Raw genomic sequence first — 18,367 nt, forward strand, 5'->3', positions numbered from 1 at the left:
AAGCTCACAACCAGCTACAATCTGTGCTCCCTGTGTTTGAAGCTTGTAATTCATGCAGACCTTGGCACAGTACGAGCGAGAAGGTTATATGGCTCGCCCATGTATCTTTAAAGGTTGTATATTAACAAATTGATGTGAGAAGGACAGGTGAGCAGTCACTTAGGGAAACAGAGGGAGTGTGAATGTGAGAAACGCCAAACACAGCTCAGAGGAGAAAACAGTCAAAGACGTTGGAACTGGATATTGCTCTTGTGAAATAAACTCTTCGTTGTGGATCAGTCAAAATTTAATCTTTGGAATTTGCCACAAAATTCAAAAGGAAGTTCTTGGACTTTACTGCATGCACTGGACTCTGGAACAGGAGTGGAGAGAGAAAAACACTGGAAGTCTTTACTAGGTCATGGACTCTGTTTAATAGCTCAAAAATGGAGAGGAAAATGGGAAAAGGGTGGTGGTGGCTGGGTTTGTGTGTGGTGGGGATTCTTGCTGCTCCGTGTCGGGGCAGCAGAAACTGTCTGGAAGGGAGCACAATCAGTGTGATCCTGCTGTATGATGAAGTGTCTCCCTGGAGTCTGAAGTTTGTGAGAGGAGAAATACTGAAGGCCTTAGAGACGGATACAAACATTAATGCTGCCCAAGGTAATGGAATATAAAGATGTCTGCATGTGTACACAGAATGATGTTACTTTATGGACTCAGTATTTTATTAGATTCAACAGTAAAAAAAAAAAATGGGACACCATTCATTAGAACAGAAATTAACAGAAAATATTTATTATATTATTCTATTTAAGTTTTAATTTCTTGGCTTCCATCTGAACCAATGTTTGCTCTCTTAATACCCACCACACCAAACTATACTAGACAAGTTATAACAGGGGACATTCAAAACTATTAGGCGACTGATAATAGATAAGATATTCGACTTAGTCAGTGTAATAAATTATTAGATATGTTTCATCATACTGTGACGCAAAAGAAATTAATCATCCGTAATGATTACTTAATGTTTTATGCTAGTTTAGCTTAATCTGTGGTCTGATGATGATAACATTTATCATGTTTTGACTCACTTAGACACGGCCTGCTACGTGCTAACCCGCATTTGTTGTGGGTTTGTGATAATTTGGTTAATAACATTTCTTTTGCAATTATTTCCCATCTCAAATACATAAGCTAAGATAAGAGATAAGATAAGATACACCTTTATTGATCCCATAATTGAGAAATCCCAGTGTTACAGCAGTCAGGGGATAGAGTCAGATTAAAGATGTCACTTTTTTTAAAGATATTTTTTGGGCCATTTTGCCTTTAATGGACAGGACAAGTAAGCATGAAGGGGGGAGAGAGAGAGGGGATGACATGCAGCAAGGGGCCACAGGCTGGATTTGAACCCGGGCTGCTGCGGCAACAGCCTTGTACATGGGGCGCCTGCTCTACCACTAAGCCACCGACGCCCCCAAAGCTGCAATATTTAAAAAAAACTTAAAAACACTAGGCATGCAAAAAAGTACAAAAATACAGAAAACAGCAATAAATAATAACAATAATAATGAAAAAGTGAGCAATGGGTTAAAGTGAACATATTTAGTGCAAAGTGAATATTGAATGTGCAAATAAACAACAACATGGGGGACAACAATGCTCATAGTGGTGTTTATAAGAGTCCGTGCAGTTTACTGTGAGCAGTGCTGGTTGTGAAGCCTGACAGCAGCAGGCAGGAAGGACCTGCGATAGCGTTCCTTCACACACTTTGGGTGAATCAGTCTATCGCTGAAGGATCTCTCCAGAGCTTTTATAGTAATGATATAGTAATGATAATATAATTTGATGTGATATTGAGCATTATTCCAAGCCAATTTGCCATTAATCAGTTACCAAAAAGACAACTCATACATAATGAAAATTAAATACATTTTGAATTGATTTCAGCAAGGCCATAGCCAGGGGTCAGAAAAAAAATCTAAATTTTAAACACAGGTTAATTCCTGTTATATTGCATTATTCATCATAAGCAAGTACAGCTATACAGTATACTATACGCATATGACATAAAAAAATTTAAAAAACCACGCACAACTGCAGTACACTGTAATACTGGAACTAGTAGCCTCATAATAATGGTCATTTGTTAAGTTCATTTGCCAATGATAATTTTGGGCAGAGCTGTGTGGTTGCCTGTTGTAGCTCTGCAATTTTTAAGAATATTTGAGTATTGGTGGGGATGTGTCCCACCCAATATATATAATTGGATTTCAGACAGGCAGACAAAAGCATCTCTTCATTTCTAAGCGGGGCTTTTGCCTTCTGAAATGACAGTTGTTAGCATATTTTATGAGCTGGAGCTAGCTGGCTTATTAAGCTCTTTTATCTGTCAGGTCAACCTGATCTTTGACTGACCTCCTAATGTTTCAAGATGACTTTCATTAAAAAGGAGAACCCAGTATGATGGCCACATTATATCATGATTAGACTGAGGCTAAAGCTTCATCCTCATCAGATATTGATGTAGATAACAGCAAAATGAAGAAATTACATTGCACTTGTGTTGCAGTTAAAGCTAGTTGGTCCTAGTATTGTAAGTGTGATAGGGAAAAATATAAGATCAAATTGTTTTTTATTCTAACACAACCCTGTTTAGCTGCTTAGCTTACATACAGCAAGCAGATAGATTTATGCTTTACTATTCATATTTTAAAACACGTTTTAGGATGAGGATTAAAGCTACAGTGCTTAACTTCTGTCGCCTCCCAGCAGATAATGCGTTATTACAACTAATATGCCGGCGGCACTTCCATGTACACAGAGTAACACTCGCCAGACACCATGTACACAGAGTAACACTCGCCAGACGCCACACACCGTGTACACAGAGTAACACTTGCCAGTCGCTGCACACCGTGTACACAGAGTAAGACTCGCCACACACTGTTTACACAGAGTAACACTCGCTTCACACTGTGTACTGTGTATTACATTACGTTCATAGCACCATTTCCAAGCAAATAAAGTACTAGGTCCAGTACATGTAACAGCAACTCATACTACTCATAATATAATTATAAAAAAAGTCACTTACTTATCCAACAGCAGCAAGGCAACAACCATGTCTGCCCTCAGCCCAATTTCTTCCTTCAGGGCTCTCCACCGAGGAAAAGCGATGCCAGTACAAATCCTTGTTTGCCTTCTCTGTCGGTCACTTTCCTTCTTTGCTAACAGACCTTCAGCCGAACGTCCAGGCTTTTTCTTTGTGGTAGGATCCACTTCTGAACCGTGTCTTGGCCGCTTCTCCGCCATGTTGCTTTCTCTTTCTACCTGTGCTCTATCTCTTGCTATGACACTCTCCGCTCTTCCTCCCCCTCCCTTCTTGTTGTGAGGAAGCATTTCCTGTGCGCCAGCATGGGAATGTCGCCGGTCGACACGCAAACTAAAAATGATATATATTGAAAAATACCGCGTTGTTAGAGGAGCCGATGGGCTTAATCAGCATTGTGTCATCTCCTCTAGTAGTGGCTTGGGTGAAACGGACATTTATGGACCTGTAGAAGTTACGCACTATAGCTTTAAGGTCCAGTGTGTAGGATTTAGATGGATATATCAACCCTGTCTCACTCCAGAGTCGTTGAAAACTGCCACTTGGTCAGACACTGACGAAAAAAAGCTGTTTTTGGCATGATATGCATTTGGTTGCTGTTACTGTTTAATGGCGCACAGTAGGTGAACCATTGACTTTAACCCTGGAGTCCGGTGTTTGCTTCCCGTAAGATTCTAAAGCCAAACCCTGTTTTTTTTTTTCCTAAACCCAATGGCATGCTTTTGTTGCCTTAACCCAACCACATGCTAGTGTTTTTGAAGAAACAGCCCAGGGTACCTTGCACGTCCGCCATGTTGTTTCTACAGTGGCCCAGAGTGGACAAACCAAACACTGGAGCACTGTTGGAAAATGCTATACAGAGGTTGTGTTAGTCATGAATGGGCTTCTTAAATGTAATGTTTAACCCCACAAAATAATGTAGAATTAACTGCTGCTGGCCTTGGATGAAACTCTGGGTTAGGCCACTACTGTAGCAGTAAGCTAGTTAGCCGGACATGCTAACGTCTGCAGCTTGTGTTAGAGCAGTCAGATCTGTTTCATTTAACTGTTTAATCTATTAATTACATGTTTGCCCTGTTTTGGTTTTGGAAAAACGCAGATCATCATCATCCAAAGCTAGACAGACCTGCTGTGTCTATTTGTGGTTACTAAGCTATGATTATTTGTGTGTAGGGAAGAGATTTACTGAACAGAATATCAAAGTTAGAATAAAGTTGCTTTAAATTATTATTTTTTAAATTAATGCATTGTTTCTCTGCCTTTTATTCTTTATGTAAATCAAAGATGTGAAGTTTAATCTCACGGCGAACTATGGCGGGTTAAACACGACCTATTATCGACATAAAGGTTGCCAGAGCAGCGCATGTGAGGGAGTGGAGGAGATAAAGAACCTGATGGTGAGTAGCTGCTGTTTTACATCCACCGTCAACTCATGGTATACTCACTTAATAACATGTAAACTTGCCCGTATGCTCAGTGTGTAGAGGGATTCTACAGGGTAGTAATTGTTGTCACTTTTTGTTTCAGGTCTGCTCTCACTTAGGCCTTGTCCACACAAAAACATGGATATTTATAATATATAGCCTTTTCTATGCGTTTTGGCCTTTTGTCCTGTTTTAGGTTATTGAAACAAACAAACAAAAAAAACCTCCTTCCAGGGTGACTATTTCAGAGACTCTGTTTTCAGTGTTGATATGTAGACAGGGAAAAGAGTTTCTGGCAAAAAACGTCAGAGTGTTATCGCCCTTGTGATGCGTCACAAGTGAAGCATCATTTTGTGTGTGACCAAAATAGTGCTGCCTCTAACTTTGCTAACAGAACTTTTTTTTATGTTTACACGTAATTGTACAGCCACTCTTCCACTATACTGAGGAACAAAGGCTTCAGGATATGCTATGGAAGTCACTGCTCCAGGCAACCTTTTTGTAATGGCTTTTAATTAAACTGTAACAGTCTAGTACAAAACTGGGACTCAGTTGCGGAGGAAAACACAAAACACCAAGAACAGTTTATCAAATCCAGATCTTTACTCAGGAGGTCAGGGGTCAAACACATTAAGGCAATCAGTAGAGGCTGAAAAGTCCACAGAGGGAAATCACACAAAAAGTCCATAAATCAAAGACCAAGAAATCAACACGAGGAAAAGGCTTGATCACACCAGGGTGACAATGACGATACGATACGATACGATACGATATTTATTGTCTGCTTGCACAGAAATTTGTCTTACATCATAGTTGGCTTGATGACTAACTACACACAGGTGAGTGGAAGAAGACACAGGTGAAACACATGAGATAATTAACAAAGGCGGGAAAACTCTGTGAGTAAAAGAAACACTAAACACAATCTCAAAATAAAACAGGAAGTGGACACAAACACATGAGCATAAACTGACAGAATATCATACATACTCTTCACAGGACCTCAACTGTGTTATGCATTTTCATGTGAACTGGGATTTTTATTTGTAACAGTGCTTGTGTGGACGAAATATTTTTGAGGATGAAGGAGGGAAAACCCTGTTTTCAGAAATACCTGTGTATGTGTACATCAGGCTTTAGTTGCATCTTGTGGACACAAAGTTAATTTGTGAACATGTCTACAAGCAACACTGCAGAGAAATTCAGGGTTCACAGGGGTGGCTATCAAACATACTTAAAGGCAAGTACGTCAGCTCTGTGCACACACATATGAAATAAACACAGCTGACAAACAATTAACTTGCACTCATTTGTATTTTCTTGCAGCAGTCAGGATCCCTTGGATGTGCTCTGCTTGGGCCCACATGCACCTTAGCTACTTACCAAATGTCTGAGTAAGTGCATTTTTTTCCAAGGTCACATCCACATTAGTGCAGATAAGTTTGAAAATCTGTTTACTATCTCTTTACATTACTATCCCCCTTATTGTTTTTTTCCACCATGTACATATCATCATTTTCTATCTCTCCCTCTCTCTTTCCACTCCTCTTCTCTCCGTCAGTGCGGACAAAGGCCTGAAGCTCGGTACACCCATCATCTCGGCTGGAAGCTTTGGTCTCTCCTGCGACTACACGATCAACCTGCAGCGCCTGCTGCCACCGGCACGCAAGATTTCTGACTTTTTCATTCACTTCTGGAGAGACATCAACCACATCAAACCTGAATGGAAGACAGCTTATGTTTACAAGAAGCAGATTAACATGGAGGATTGTTTTTGGTGAGTCGCCTATGAGATGTCTTTAAAGAGCACACAGGAGGTTGGAGAGTGTCGAGGTGTGTACATCTGCTGCTTGAACCTACATTTTGCTGTGTTTGTTACCAGCAGTGTGAGGACAGATAGGTACTGCTTGTGCATTGAGGTCAAAACAATGATATGGCTGCCTGTTCCTTCGGCTTCATACATCTGTTGCTTTCTTTACTTGGACTTTACTTGGAGTGATGTTCTTCCACAGGTATATTAATGCACTTGATGCAGGCAAGTTCCCCCTAAATATTAGCAGAACAGTGCTGCGCAGACCAGCAGACCTGATAAGAGAACTGACATTATCCAACAGGACGAGCAACTGTAAGTCTTTTCTTTAAAAACATAAACACAAATCTCACATGCCATAGTTTTTTAATACATGTTGACGCAGCTATAAAAAGGGCACTTTGGGTTTTGGCATTAACTTTAGTTTCAAGGTTGAATTGGAAATTTAAATGCAAATCAAGGTTAAAAGGGGGTTTGACCCTGCTCGAGGCTACTACACTAAAAATGCATTACACTGTTGGTATATGGTGTTACATACAGCCTCTCTGTTTGCAGTGTTCATCATGTGTGGAACCCCAATGGATGTGATGGAGGTGAAAAATGGTAGCCCAGAGGCAGACAGCAGTGATATTCTCTTTATCCTTATTGATCTGTACAAGTCAGTGCTCTTTATTCTTTCATCTCTTTTATGACACGCTTACACTTATTATACTGTCTAGTTAATTAATGTTCATAATGGCTTTTTTGTATTCCTACATCCTTCTTTTTCACTTATTGTACTGTCTAGTTAATTAATGTTCATAATGGCTTTTTTGTATTCCTACATCCTTCTCTTTGACATTGTACACAGCAGTGATTCCCAACCAGCCTTACTTGTATTTCAAGGAGTAGCCTACTTCTGCTATTAACAGGGAATATGTGAAAAGACACCAGTTTGTGACAAAGTGCATGAAAATACGCAGTTAAAATCATTTGGTACAAGTAAGCTAACAAATACACAGTTAAAACATTTAGCTGAAAGTACAGAAATCATTGAAATATACAGTAATGGATAAATGGTCGCCTCCCCTCCACAGCGATCAGTACTACACCAACACATCATCAATGCCGTTCATGAGGAACGTGTTGGTGCTGACTATGCCCAACAACAGAAGCTACATTATCAACAACGACCTGAAAGGCAACAACACGGTGAGGACACAGGACTTCCATATTACTCCTTTTGACTACTGCTGTTTAAAGGAATAGCTGGATATTCTGCAAAATATAATTTCATTGCTTTTATGTTGCGAGTTACATACTGCAGTAAGGAGACTACTAATTTTGGTTGTGGCACTACCAGTACAGCTGATAATCACATCATGTAGTTTAATTGTTCAAAAAAAAGGTGGAAAAACAGTATAAAAACAAACAAGATGTGGTTTTACAGGGGCTTTGTGTGGGACCTGCTGGGTGACTTCCTGGTCTCTTATTGTCACGGTGGGGTTGCCATGGTTGCATCTCATCGGTACTCTCAGCAAAAAAGTGAATAGTAGTAGTAAAAGTATTCCCTTAAAGATCAGCTGACATTAACTGCAGTCAGCCAACTACTGACTCCAGACAGGCTCCTCTTCTAAAACAGTGATATTTAACTAGCGGCCCGTGGGCCAAATCTGGCCTGCAACAGGGTGCAGGGTGGCCTCCACCTATTTACTAATTTACAGTGAAAATAAGTTGATTCATAATGGGTTTTTTTCACTTTTAATGTAAAATGAGGTGCATAAAAAGCATCAAATTGGAACTTGTTTATCAAAAAGTGCCAGGGGAGGGTCCCCCATGGCCCCTGAAAGAGGTCTGGGCTGACACCTGAATGTCCTAAAATCCAAGAAACACCCTTGCATACACCTGAGCTGTACACCTGGCTTTTTCAATTGGCTCCTGTCCAGCTGTCAATTTCCGTAAGTGGCCCCTGGACAAAGGAATTTGAGTATCCCCGTTCTAAGAGATCTGTTGTATGTGCATCATTAGATGAGAGCTGGCTTGTCTAGTTAAAGGACCAGTTCTCACACATTACAGATAAACATGTCTTCTCACTTACTTCCAGTAGTTATTTAGCCTGACATCACCAGACCAACACCGCCAATTCATTTTCGATTCCAAGGGAATGTTATCAACTGCTGTAGACCCAAACATGAGATGTAGCGCTGTTGCTGTTTTGGCCATCAGGATCTGAAACTAGTACTTCAATACGTTCCTCCTTAGCTGCAGCCAGCTTGGTTTCCAAGAACAGCACTCCTCTCTACTATAATAGGTTTATGCTTTCCATAGTGTCCCCAGCGTGGTGGTGCATGAGACGAAAAATCAGATCATCACATATTTTGCATAAAGCATTAGGGTTCCTCAAGTTGTCACCCCTCATATTAGATAACCCGTTGTGATGGCCCCAACAAGGGCCAGACTGGCTGGAAATCTGTCTGAATGGGAGGGAACCAGACATATCATAAAATAATTAAAACATGAGCTCACAGATTCGTCTCATTCTCTTACTAGTGGTTAATAACCCAACAAATAGTTTGGGTTTTATTTGCCAAGGTAACTGTCTTCATTACATCCACCCTAAAACAATGGAGGTGAATGGAATATTATTGGTGCTGCTCACAGCACTGACAGATTACATATAAAACAATTAACAGCAAAATCTTTTTCAAGCATTAGTGTTCATGTTCCTGTTAATAATGTACTTTTCTTATACTGAATATATCCAGAAATGAATTCTTATCATTAATTTATCTCTCTCTCTCTCTCTCTCTCTCTCTCTCTCTCCCTCTGCAGATGAATGACTATATGGCTGCGTACCATGACTCAGTGCTGCTGATAGGCCAGGTGATGAGGGACCTTATTCAAAACAATCAGTCGGAGATTCAGCAGATGGAGTATGTCAATGTGAATTACTTCAGAGACATCTCCTTTAATGGTAAGGAAGGAGGAAGGAAGAGGGGGACTGAACCTCTGATGTGTTTGCCAGCGGTCACTCTGGGTGTAATGCTGAATAAATCATTTTAGACCCATTTCTGGGATGAGACAAAAACATAAAAATGATTGAAGATAAGTAATAATAAAATTAAGTGGAAAAATATAGCTTAGCTCAGAAAACATTGAGTAACAGAGAGAAGGCAGTGCTGTGGATATGATTTTAGAATCCTGAGGTCATCATCACAATTTCAGAGTTGTCCAACACTTTGGTTGATGACTGTAAACCTGCAAAACAAATGACATTCCCATCACTGTCACCAGTGTCTTAGTGTTTAGTGTCAATAAGCAAATATTAGCATGCTAAATTGATGAACATGACAACATACCTGCTAAAAATCAGCATGTCAGCATTCTTATAAAAAATTCTTATAAAATTCAATTCAAGGCTGCAGACTTTGAAGGCTGCATTTGACTGTTTGCGTCACAGCGGCATGACAAAGGCTGTCCCATTTTGAAGGCTCCTTCAAATGCGGCCATGAAATGAAGCCTTCTTGGCCCAAATTTAGAGGATACACAAATGAATCCTTCGTGGCTCAGTCTATCCCAAGATTCATTGCATGCTGATGACTATTGGGTTTTTCTATAGGAGTCAGTGGTGAAGCATCTCCTCGACTATGTTATAAAATAAGTAATGATCATTTCTGGCTCCATTATTTAACTAACTTGCAGCCTACTAACTTCTCTTGTCAAAAGCAGCTGGTTGCTAGGTAACGGGAGCATCAGGGGGTGGAGGCGGGAACAGCTGGTGACGCAATCAGTAAATCCAGACCATCCCATTTCAGAGACTGCTCAGTTCAGCTGTTGTGGTCGTCAAAGGACACGGGCGACATAGACCCCAAAGGCTGCGTCCTTCTAAGGCTGCAGCCCCTGAATAGAGACACAGCTGTTGTGTGAATATTAGCATGCTGATGTTAGCATTTAGCTCAAAGGACTTCCGTGTCTACGTACAGCCTCACAGGGCAGCTAGCAGAGCTGTACTGGGGCTGGTTGCACAAAACACCTTAAGTTTGTTCCTTAAGTATGACACAAAAGGCTTGAATGAAATACTACACCATTACCTGACTGGAAAGATCCCGTTGCTTACAACTGCAGAGCAATCATTAAACTGTAAAGATAGTGCGCAGCTTTGAAAAGTTGAGTGCTCCAAAAGCAGATGGTCACAATCATAAACTGACTTCTGGTCAGATTTATAGCTCAAAATCATTTGCTCATCTTTAAGCATGTCCATCTCATTCTCCTGGTTGCCGATCACTCTTCTCAGGAAGCCTTATTTTTTCTCATTCATTTCCATTAACTCAGCCATGTTGCAGTTAGGATGGAGACAAAGGTGCTTTGTGTTTTTGTCCTTACTTTGGCTACTAAGGTCCAACGGTTTAACAAACTCGCTTTGTCCCTTAAGTACAAGACCAAGATAATGCGAAAAATTTAAATCCATAAGTAAACATTTTAAGGAAACATTAAGGAGAAGACTTAAGATTGTTTTGTGCAACTGGTTTTATTGCAAGGAAACCTTAACTGGGACGTCTAGGAAAATCTTAACTTAAGGTGCTTAGTGCAACTGTCCCCCGGACTTCCAGAGAGAATGACTTGACCTTAAAGGCTGTGAAAGCAGCAGTTAGAGTTGATACTGGTCACTGTTGTGTCTGTGAGAGGGCTGAGGCCCAACAGATGGGAGCTGTCAACTGCTGTCACTTATTTGTGTGTGTGTGGGTTTTTTTTTTTTTACTGACAAGACAAAGCGATGAGGTGTTATAGCCTGCAGGCAGCAGCTGTAAATACCCTGTGTGTAATTGTGAGTGTGATTGAGAGACAGAAGTTGCTCCCTCTATCACACTCGTTCATTAGTTGTCCACTGTTCCAGACCACCAAACAACAGAAGCAGGTTTTTTAAGGAGAGGTCAGGACATGTCCAGCTGTGTTTGTGGCGACCAAACTGGGTATTTTAAGCTGAAACATGATCTTTTTCTCACCTGAATCAAGTGGTTTTTGGTGCTTAAACCTAACCTCATATTAACTGCAGCATTGTCATGACATTAGATTGAAAATTGAGACATAAAGAAACGTAAAGTTTCCACATCTCTGCTACATATAAAATGCCCATCAGTGTTTGCAGGAATGCACAACATTTACTATGGTGATTAGATGGTCTGTCATATGTTGGTCTATAAAGATGCTTCTATGATTCTGCTCAGGAATTGCTGGACACTACAAGTTGGACAAGTATGGAGACAGAGACGTGAATCTCTCAGTCATTTACACTTCTACCGACAACAAGGTACATTACCTCCCTCTGTGAATCAGTTGTTGTCACAGTATTTTACTCTGAAATGTGCACTTCTCTCCTCTCATGTGATTCTCAGTACCGACTTTTATTCACATTCGACACTGAGAACAACTCCACCAAAGTGGAGGAGACGGATCCTGCCTTCATCTGGGGAAAAAGACTTCCTAATTTCAAACCAGAACAAGGTACAGCTAAAACACACACACACACACACACACACACACACTGTCAGTTGTCAGTAGGCCATCACAACCTTCATCATAAACCGTGGTTATACGCACATTCACACCTGTCCACACACATAAACAGACACACAGCACACCTGTTAGATGACAGTGTTGAGTGATCACCGGCTGTTTATTGCTGTCAGTCAGGTAAGCTATCAGTTTTACTGTCTCTAAGGTGAAGTGGGAAATGTCGCAGTTAGAGTTGCAAGTTTTGTCTTGGTTGGGCAGTTTGTCTGTGAGCTGAAATCAGGTTGCATCTATTACAAGATTCAAGAAGTTTTTTTGTCATATATACAGTAAAAACTCAATCTGCCAGTCTCCATTCACTCAAAACAATAATAAAATTTGAATTAAAGTTAGCTTTTATGAAAAGAATAAGCAGAGACAAAGTCTGGCCTATGGGCAGAAGCTGTTCGTCAGTCTTGTTGGCTTTGATTTCACATTCCTGTAGCATCTGCCTGATGGCAGAAGTGTGAAAACACTGTGGTTGGTTGGGGTGTGTACTGTCTTTTACGTTGTGGGCCCTCCTGATGACCCTGCTGTTGTATTTTGTACTATAAAATTCTGCTGCCTCTTGGCCAGGTCGCTTTTGAATAAGAAATTCTATATCTCAATAAGCTTTACCTGGTTAAATAAAGGTTAATAAAAAATAAACGTCCTGAATGGAAGGGAGGCCTGCTCATGAAATGAGTTGTGCTGCTTTTATCACACGCTGGTTGGCCTTCTTGCCCTGAGCAGTACAGTTTCCATACCAGACTAAGCTTGAGCTGGTGAGGACACTCGACTGAACATCTTTAAAAGTTGCTGAGGATATTGGTTGCTGGGATTTTTTAATGATTTACCGTGTGTCAGTCATGTGAAGTTCAAATGTTACGCAGCTTTGAAACACTTTTACACAGAAACGCTGGTTCAGCTTAGATTAAAATCTCCCTGGCCTGTGGAGTTTTCTTGTAAACAGCCAAAGGTCATGTTTAAATTTAGTGTTCTTGTAGAGACCTATTTTTCCATTATGAGACCCTTGGGTGATGACTGGGGGAACTTGGCAAAAAGGTTTCCAAAACAACTTAGTTTAATTCCATCCATGAAGTGGTTACATACATTTTCTTTGGGAGCCTTAGTTAAATAAGAACAGGGTTTGTTATAGTAAATGCCTAAACTTTGAATTATAACAGTGTGGGGTTTTTGTGCTCATACCTTCAGGCCTGGCAACTCATGACATCATTGTCATCATGTTGGCTGTTACAGTGGTTGTGGTGGCCACCATCGCCTTCATTTTCTACAGGTGAGTGATGAACCAACTCTAATGCATTAAATCTCTTATCAAGGACATCATGCTGGTTAAAGTGAGCTGACAGCACAACATGTGGAAAACCCCAGAGGTCACTCTGACCACAGTTTCCATGGCAGATCACAGTCAATATTTAAAGTATGCTCAAGATAACTGAAGAAAGTGATCCCTGAAACAAACACTGACTTATGATGTGCGCACATTTTGTCAATTTTTACTATTATTGAACCACAAATCAAGTCATAGGTTAAAGGTTTAGTATTTTAGATATGTATGGGTGTTTTTTTTAAATCTCATAATGGATAATGTGAAACATTTTTAGACAATGGTTTTTGATTTTTTTTTTTATATGTACAAATGTTTCTATCTATTTTTAATTTCTTTCAATAGATGTACATTAAATGCAGGTTTTTCATTTCATTTCATTTATTTCCTTTTGACCCCTCCCTGGGGTATAAGGGACAAACAAAAATAGCAATAACAAATCAGAGCAGGCGGCAACCAATGTACAACAAAATAACTAAAACAGAATTAGTGTACATACGTACAAGTCAAAGCAAATCAAGAGAAACTATTCAGGATTTTCTTTTAAAAGTTTCAAAAAATTTGACAAAACCTTTACTTTTCGAGATGACATTAACTTTTGAAACTTGTAAATATTTGGATTTACTCTATAGAAATGTCCGACCAACCCTCTTCTCTCTTTGTTAAAAAAAGAACACACAAGTACATAATGATATTCGTCTCCTCGATTGCCAGTCAAACAAAGAGTACATTGCTGAGGGACATTTTCACGGTCATACCTGCGCTCAGAGATAGGTAACTTATGATTTCCACACCGAAACTTAGACAAACAAATCCTTTCGGTAGGTCTTAACATAATCAGATAAGGTTCAAAAGTGAAATCAGTTTTAAACAATTTATAACTATCACATAAAGGGTTACTTTGTAATTTCTCATGCCATCTCTGTAGTTCCATGTCAGATAATCTACGTTCAATCATTAATTTTAAATACTTAGGATTCATCCGTCCAGCGTCATGCCATAAGAACGATAAACCACAATCATCAAGAATATTTTTAACTTTGGAAATCCATTTACACTGAAAAGTACTGTCATCATACAAAATCTTGAAAACAATAAACACAATCAAAGAGATTTTTGTTGTATTATGACTAATTAAATGTACCCAAAAGTTAATCATTCTCATGTTTACCTTTAAATCTAGACTATTTCGACCAAACTCTCCATAAATAATACAATTTGCTGTGCATTTATTAACATTAAACGAACATTTCAAAAAAGATCTGTGAAGCATTTCAATTTGGTCAAGTTTATGAAATCCCCAGACTTCGCTTCCATATAAAAGAATAGGCACTATAAGCTGGTCAAATAACTCACATTGTATATCAACAGGTAACTGTAATCTAGTAACTCTGTTTTCCAAGGAGAATAAAACTCTTTTAGCTAGTTTAACTTGCTTAGCTATTGCTTTATCAAATCGTCCATTAAAATTAAATAACGTTCCAAGATAGTCATTCTCAAAAGTAACTTCTAATTTATCTGAACCAAACTTAAATTCTGGGAGTATCTATAATTTCCCCTTAGAGAAAATAACAACCTTTGTTTTGTCTGTGTTGACAGTTAAATACCAGTTTTTACAATAAGAAGCAACTGCATTTAATGTGGTCTGTATTTCTGAAGGAGTCTCTGCCAGTACAATTGTATCATCCGCGCAAAGCAGGACATATAATTTGTGTGATGCATGAATATTAGGGTAAATTTAAAATGATAACAGCACTTTAAATGGCTGGTTTCTGGATTCTCACCAACCTGCAGAATTTTGAGGCCAAATATTCCTTTGTCCTGATTTTAGAGCAAAGTGAAGAGTTAGAGTAGGAGTTAAAGAGTAAGAGCTAGAGTAAGGGTAACCCTAACCCCATGTACAAAACTGGAGGCTCAATAAGGCTGTACAGATATTACAGGGGACCTATTATGCTTTTCCATCTTTTGTCTCTTATGTATAGAGTTAAAATGAAAGATGTTCATATTAAATGTGGCCAAAGTTTTAAATGATAAGGTCAACATATGTAAAAGTAATTCCTGTAAATAAAACCCCCAGATTTCAGACTGTTCTGAATATTCTGTTTTCAATGTTTTTTCTGCTTTTGAGACAAGATGACGTCAAATAGTGACAGATTTCTTTATATGGACATCTGCTCCAGTGTTTACATTACATACCCTACACTGTTACATGAAGCACCATGCTAACAATACAGAAACATGTAAATCTGGTCGTCCATTTTGTTAATTTCTCTCTGATTTTGGATCATATTCCTGCTGGAACAGGTCCAGTTGTAAAGATTTTGGTTTAGAAGCTTCAGTTTGTGATTTTTAACAGGAGAATGTGGCTATAGACCTTTTTCCATGGCAGACATTTTGACATGTCTTAGTAGGAAATGCACAAGTAAATTTAATAACATGAATGATAGCTGCATTTCATGTAGGGGAGGCCCTGTGTGTGCTGGCTCACTAGAATAGCTCACTGGGACATTAACATTGTCAGTGTTATCAGTTTCATCAGTGCTTCTCCTGCTATGACATGTCAAAATGTCTGCCGTGAAATAGGCCTGTTCACAATCATTCCCAGCTGCAAGTACACTGCTAACGCACATGTACCTACATGCTAACGTCAGGGAAACTTGTAATCTTAGTTGCTGATGTTGTTTTCTTTGGATCATGTTGCTGCTGCGATGATGGTGCAGACGGGATACGGACAATCTGGAGACGCTGGCCAATCAGAGCAGACTGGACCTTTTTTTGGGAGGGGAGCTTAAAAAAACACAGACACTAAAATGGAGTATCTCTGACAGAGGGTGAATACAGCATGTATACATGTAAACATGTTCAAGTAAGAATCCAATATACAAGTATGAACCAGAAAATGAACACAATAGGTCCTCTTTGAAGTGCATGTCTTGGGTGCTCATGGATGTGGATCCCTGCCGTACTTTGCACTTTGTATTTCATTATGGTATTTTTTTCTTATGTAGACAGAACAGGAGAGAACGTCTGAACAGGAAGCGCTGGTCCCACATCGCCTCTCACCTCATCACACCGCTGGAAAACAACGAACTCAATGTCATCTCTCTGAAGGTAAATGAGGTGTAAGTCTATCAGTCAGTGTGGGGGCTCTTTTCCAACACTTTGTCACTTATTGACAGGACAAACAGGACAAAAACAAACAGTTTGAACATGTTTGCTCTGTTAAAATGTCCTCCATCTGCCCCATCAGATTGAAGAGGTGAGGAAAAACAAAAAATTCCAGATCCGCCGTGCGCACTACGATAAGAAGGTAGCTGGACACAAACAGTGGCTTCAAATGAATCGACATACTTTTGCACAGCACTGAACATTTAGATTTGCTGACTGGTGCTGCGATGTTTTCAGATTGTGATCCTGAAGGAGCTGGAGCACTCAGATGGGAACTTTAAGGAGGACCAGATGATAGAACTTAATGCGGTATGGTGGTTTGTGTGATGTCAGGGTTTTACTGATCTGATGACCCGTGTGTGCCTGTCCTTTGTGTTAAATTTTTTCAAAGCTAGCCATTGTGCAAGTCAAAGAGCTACTGTTTCTTCTTTTCTCTGCAGCTCTTGCAAATCGACTATTACAACCTCACCAAGTTTTATGGCACCGTGAAGTTCGATGAGGGTGTGTTCGGAGTGTTTGAGTACGGCGAGAGGGGGTCACTCAGGGTAAGTATGGCATGCTCGTGTCACTCATGTGCAGGTCAAGTCCATCCAGAAGTTCAGTTTGCACATGTCACATTATCACTTTGATTGACAAGTCAATAATATCAGTAACTTAGTACAGAACAAGCGACAAAATATTCACCAGATTTTATGTCCCTTTCTTCCAGTATGTGCTGAACGATAAGGTTTCGTACCCAGAGGAGACCTTCATGGACTGGGAGTTCAAGATTTCTGTCATGTACGACATTGCCAAGGTAAGACAGAGACTCTGGGCCAGACGTACTCAATGATAGTATCAGGGATCATATGTTCTTTTGTAATAAATTACAAAACAACAAATAAAAGTCAAATTACATTTGATTTTTAGTATTAAACACCTGACTAATAACATTTTTTTAATTGTAATGTGAGGAGTTATTACTTGTTTTACTTCCTATACTAGAATTTGCTCACTTTTGTGTTTCCACTATGTGTATTTTGGCATTAATCCGGGCCTAAACTTGAATGCTGCACACATACACTAGGAGGAATTGCGGCTGCAGTTTCCCCTGGCAGCCAGTAGATGTCAGTAAAGATCACAGATGACTTGCTGCCTCTTTAATCTAAAACGTCTGGTGTTTAAATCCTCTGTGTAGGGCATGTCCTATCTCCACTCCAGCCAAATCCAGGTGCATGGTCGCCTCAAGTCTACCAATTGTGTGATGGACAATCGCATGGTGGTGAAGATCACAGACTTTGGCTGCAACAGTTTTCTTAGCCCCGGCAGAGGTGAAGCAACAGCCGCAGTGTTCCTAATCCCTCACTGAGTTTATGCTCATTCCTTCACTTTCATCACTTTCTTACACCTCTTTCTCCTTGTCCTCCTGACAGACTTGTGGACAGCTCCGGAGCACCTGAGGAAACAGGGCACCTCTCAGAAAGGAGACGTTTACAGCTTTGCCATCATCGCTCACGAGATTGTTCTCAGAAAGAACACCTTCTATACTGAGACCTACCACAACCGAGCAGGTGGGACTCACACATCCACTGTCCAAAATTAAGCCCCTACGCTCACCCTCCCACCCACTCAACACTATTGTAAGCAACTTTGTGGAGACTGAATGTCTGTGTTTCCTAACAGAAAAGCTTGCCAAGGTCATCATGTCCTACTTCAGACCTGATCTTAACTTTGAGACGGCTTCAGAGAAAGAATTAGAGGTGAGTCAATCCCAGCTGTGCCCCTCTTTATCTGCAGTTGGGCTTTGTGTGTTTGAAGTGTCTTTAAAGCTTTGTGTCCTCCGTCTCGTAGGTGTACATGTTGATAAAACACTGTTGGGATGAGGATCCAGAAAAAAGACCTGACTTCAAGAAGATAGAAAACTGTCTGGGGAAAATCATCAGGTAGTCACTGTGTTTTCTTTCAGAGGTTCCTCTCCGTGCTCTGGGAAGCTGATGACATATTTGTAGTTGGTTTCAGTTAAGGTTTGTGTTTTC

At 40.0% G+C, this 18,367-nt stretch overlaps 1 protein-coding gene across 4 annotated transcripts in view; it reads left to right on the forward strand.

Annotated features, from left to right (window-relative positions):
• Positions 1-18,367, forward strand: part of gucy2cb (guanylate cyclase 2Cb) — a 24,957-nt gene continuing 6,590 nt past the window's right edge. Inside the window, exons 1-21 of one of the 4 annotated variants that reach the window (XM_049562892.1) lie at positions 1-639; positions 4,379-4,491; positions 5,845-5,912; positions 6,080-6,295; positions 6,531-6,643; positions 6,884-6,986; positions 7,405-7,519; positions 9,140-9,281; positions 11,533-11,615; positions 11,701-11,809; positions 13,052-13,133; positions 15,905-16,015; positions 16,193-16,295; positions 16,435-16,494; positions 16,590-16,661; positions 16,793-16,897; positions 17,062-17,148; positions 17,530-17,662; positions 17,765-17,902; positions 18,015-18,091; positions 18,183-18,274. In XM_049562892.1, the coding sequence (XP_049418849.1) occupies positions 426-639; positions 4,379-4,491; positions 5,845-5,912; positions 6,080-6,295; positions 6,531-6,643; positions 6,884-6,986; positions 7,405-7,519; positions 9,140-9,281; positions 11,533-11,615; positions 11,701-11,809; positions 13,052-13,133; positions 15,905-16,015; positions 16,193-16,295; positions 16,435-16,494; positions 16,590-16,661; positions 16,793-16,897; positions 17,062-17,148; positions 17,530-17,662; positions 17,765-17,902; positions 18,015-18,091; positions 18,183-18,274 (2,336 nt within the window). In that variant the 5' untranslated portion in view covers positions 1-425. Of the gene's footprint in view, positions 640-4,378; positions 4,492-4,621; positions 5,913-6,079; positions 6,296-6,530; positions 6,644-6,883; positions 6,987-7,404; positions 7,520-9,139; positions 9,282-11,532; positions 11,616-11,700; positions 11,810-13,051; positions 13,134-15,904; positions 16,016-16,192; positions 16,296-16,434; positions 16,495-16,589; positions 16,662-16,792; positions 16,898-17,061; positions 17,149-17,529; positions 17,663-17,764; positions 17,903-18,014; positions 18,092-18,182; positions 18,275-18,367 lie in introns of those variants that run through there. The other 3 variants (XM_049562893.1, XM_049562894.1, XM_049562895.1) reach the window with 3 other exon arrangements.

The sequence above is a fragment of the Epinephelus fuscoguttatus genome, linkage group LG20, assembly GCF_011397635.1.
Source record: "Epinephelus fuscoguttatus linkage group LG20, E.fuscoguttatus.final_Chr_v1".
Classification (NCBI taxonomy): Eukaryota; Metazoa; Chordata; class Actinopteri; order Perciformes; family Serranidae; genus Epinephelus; species Epinephelus fuscoguttatus.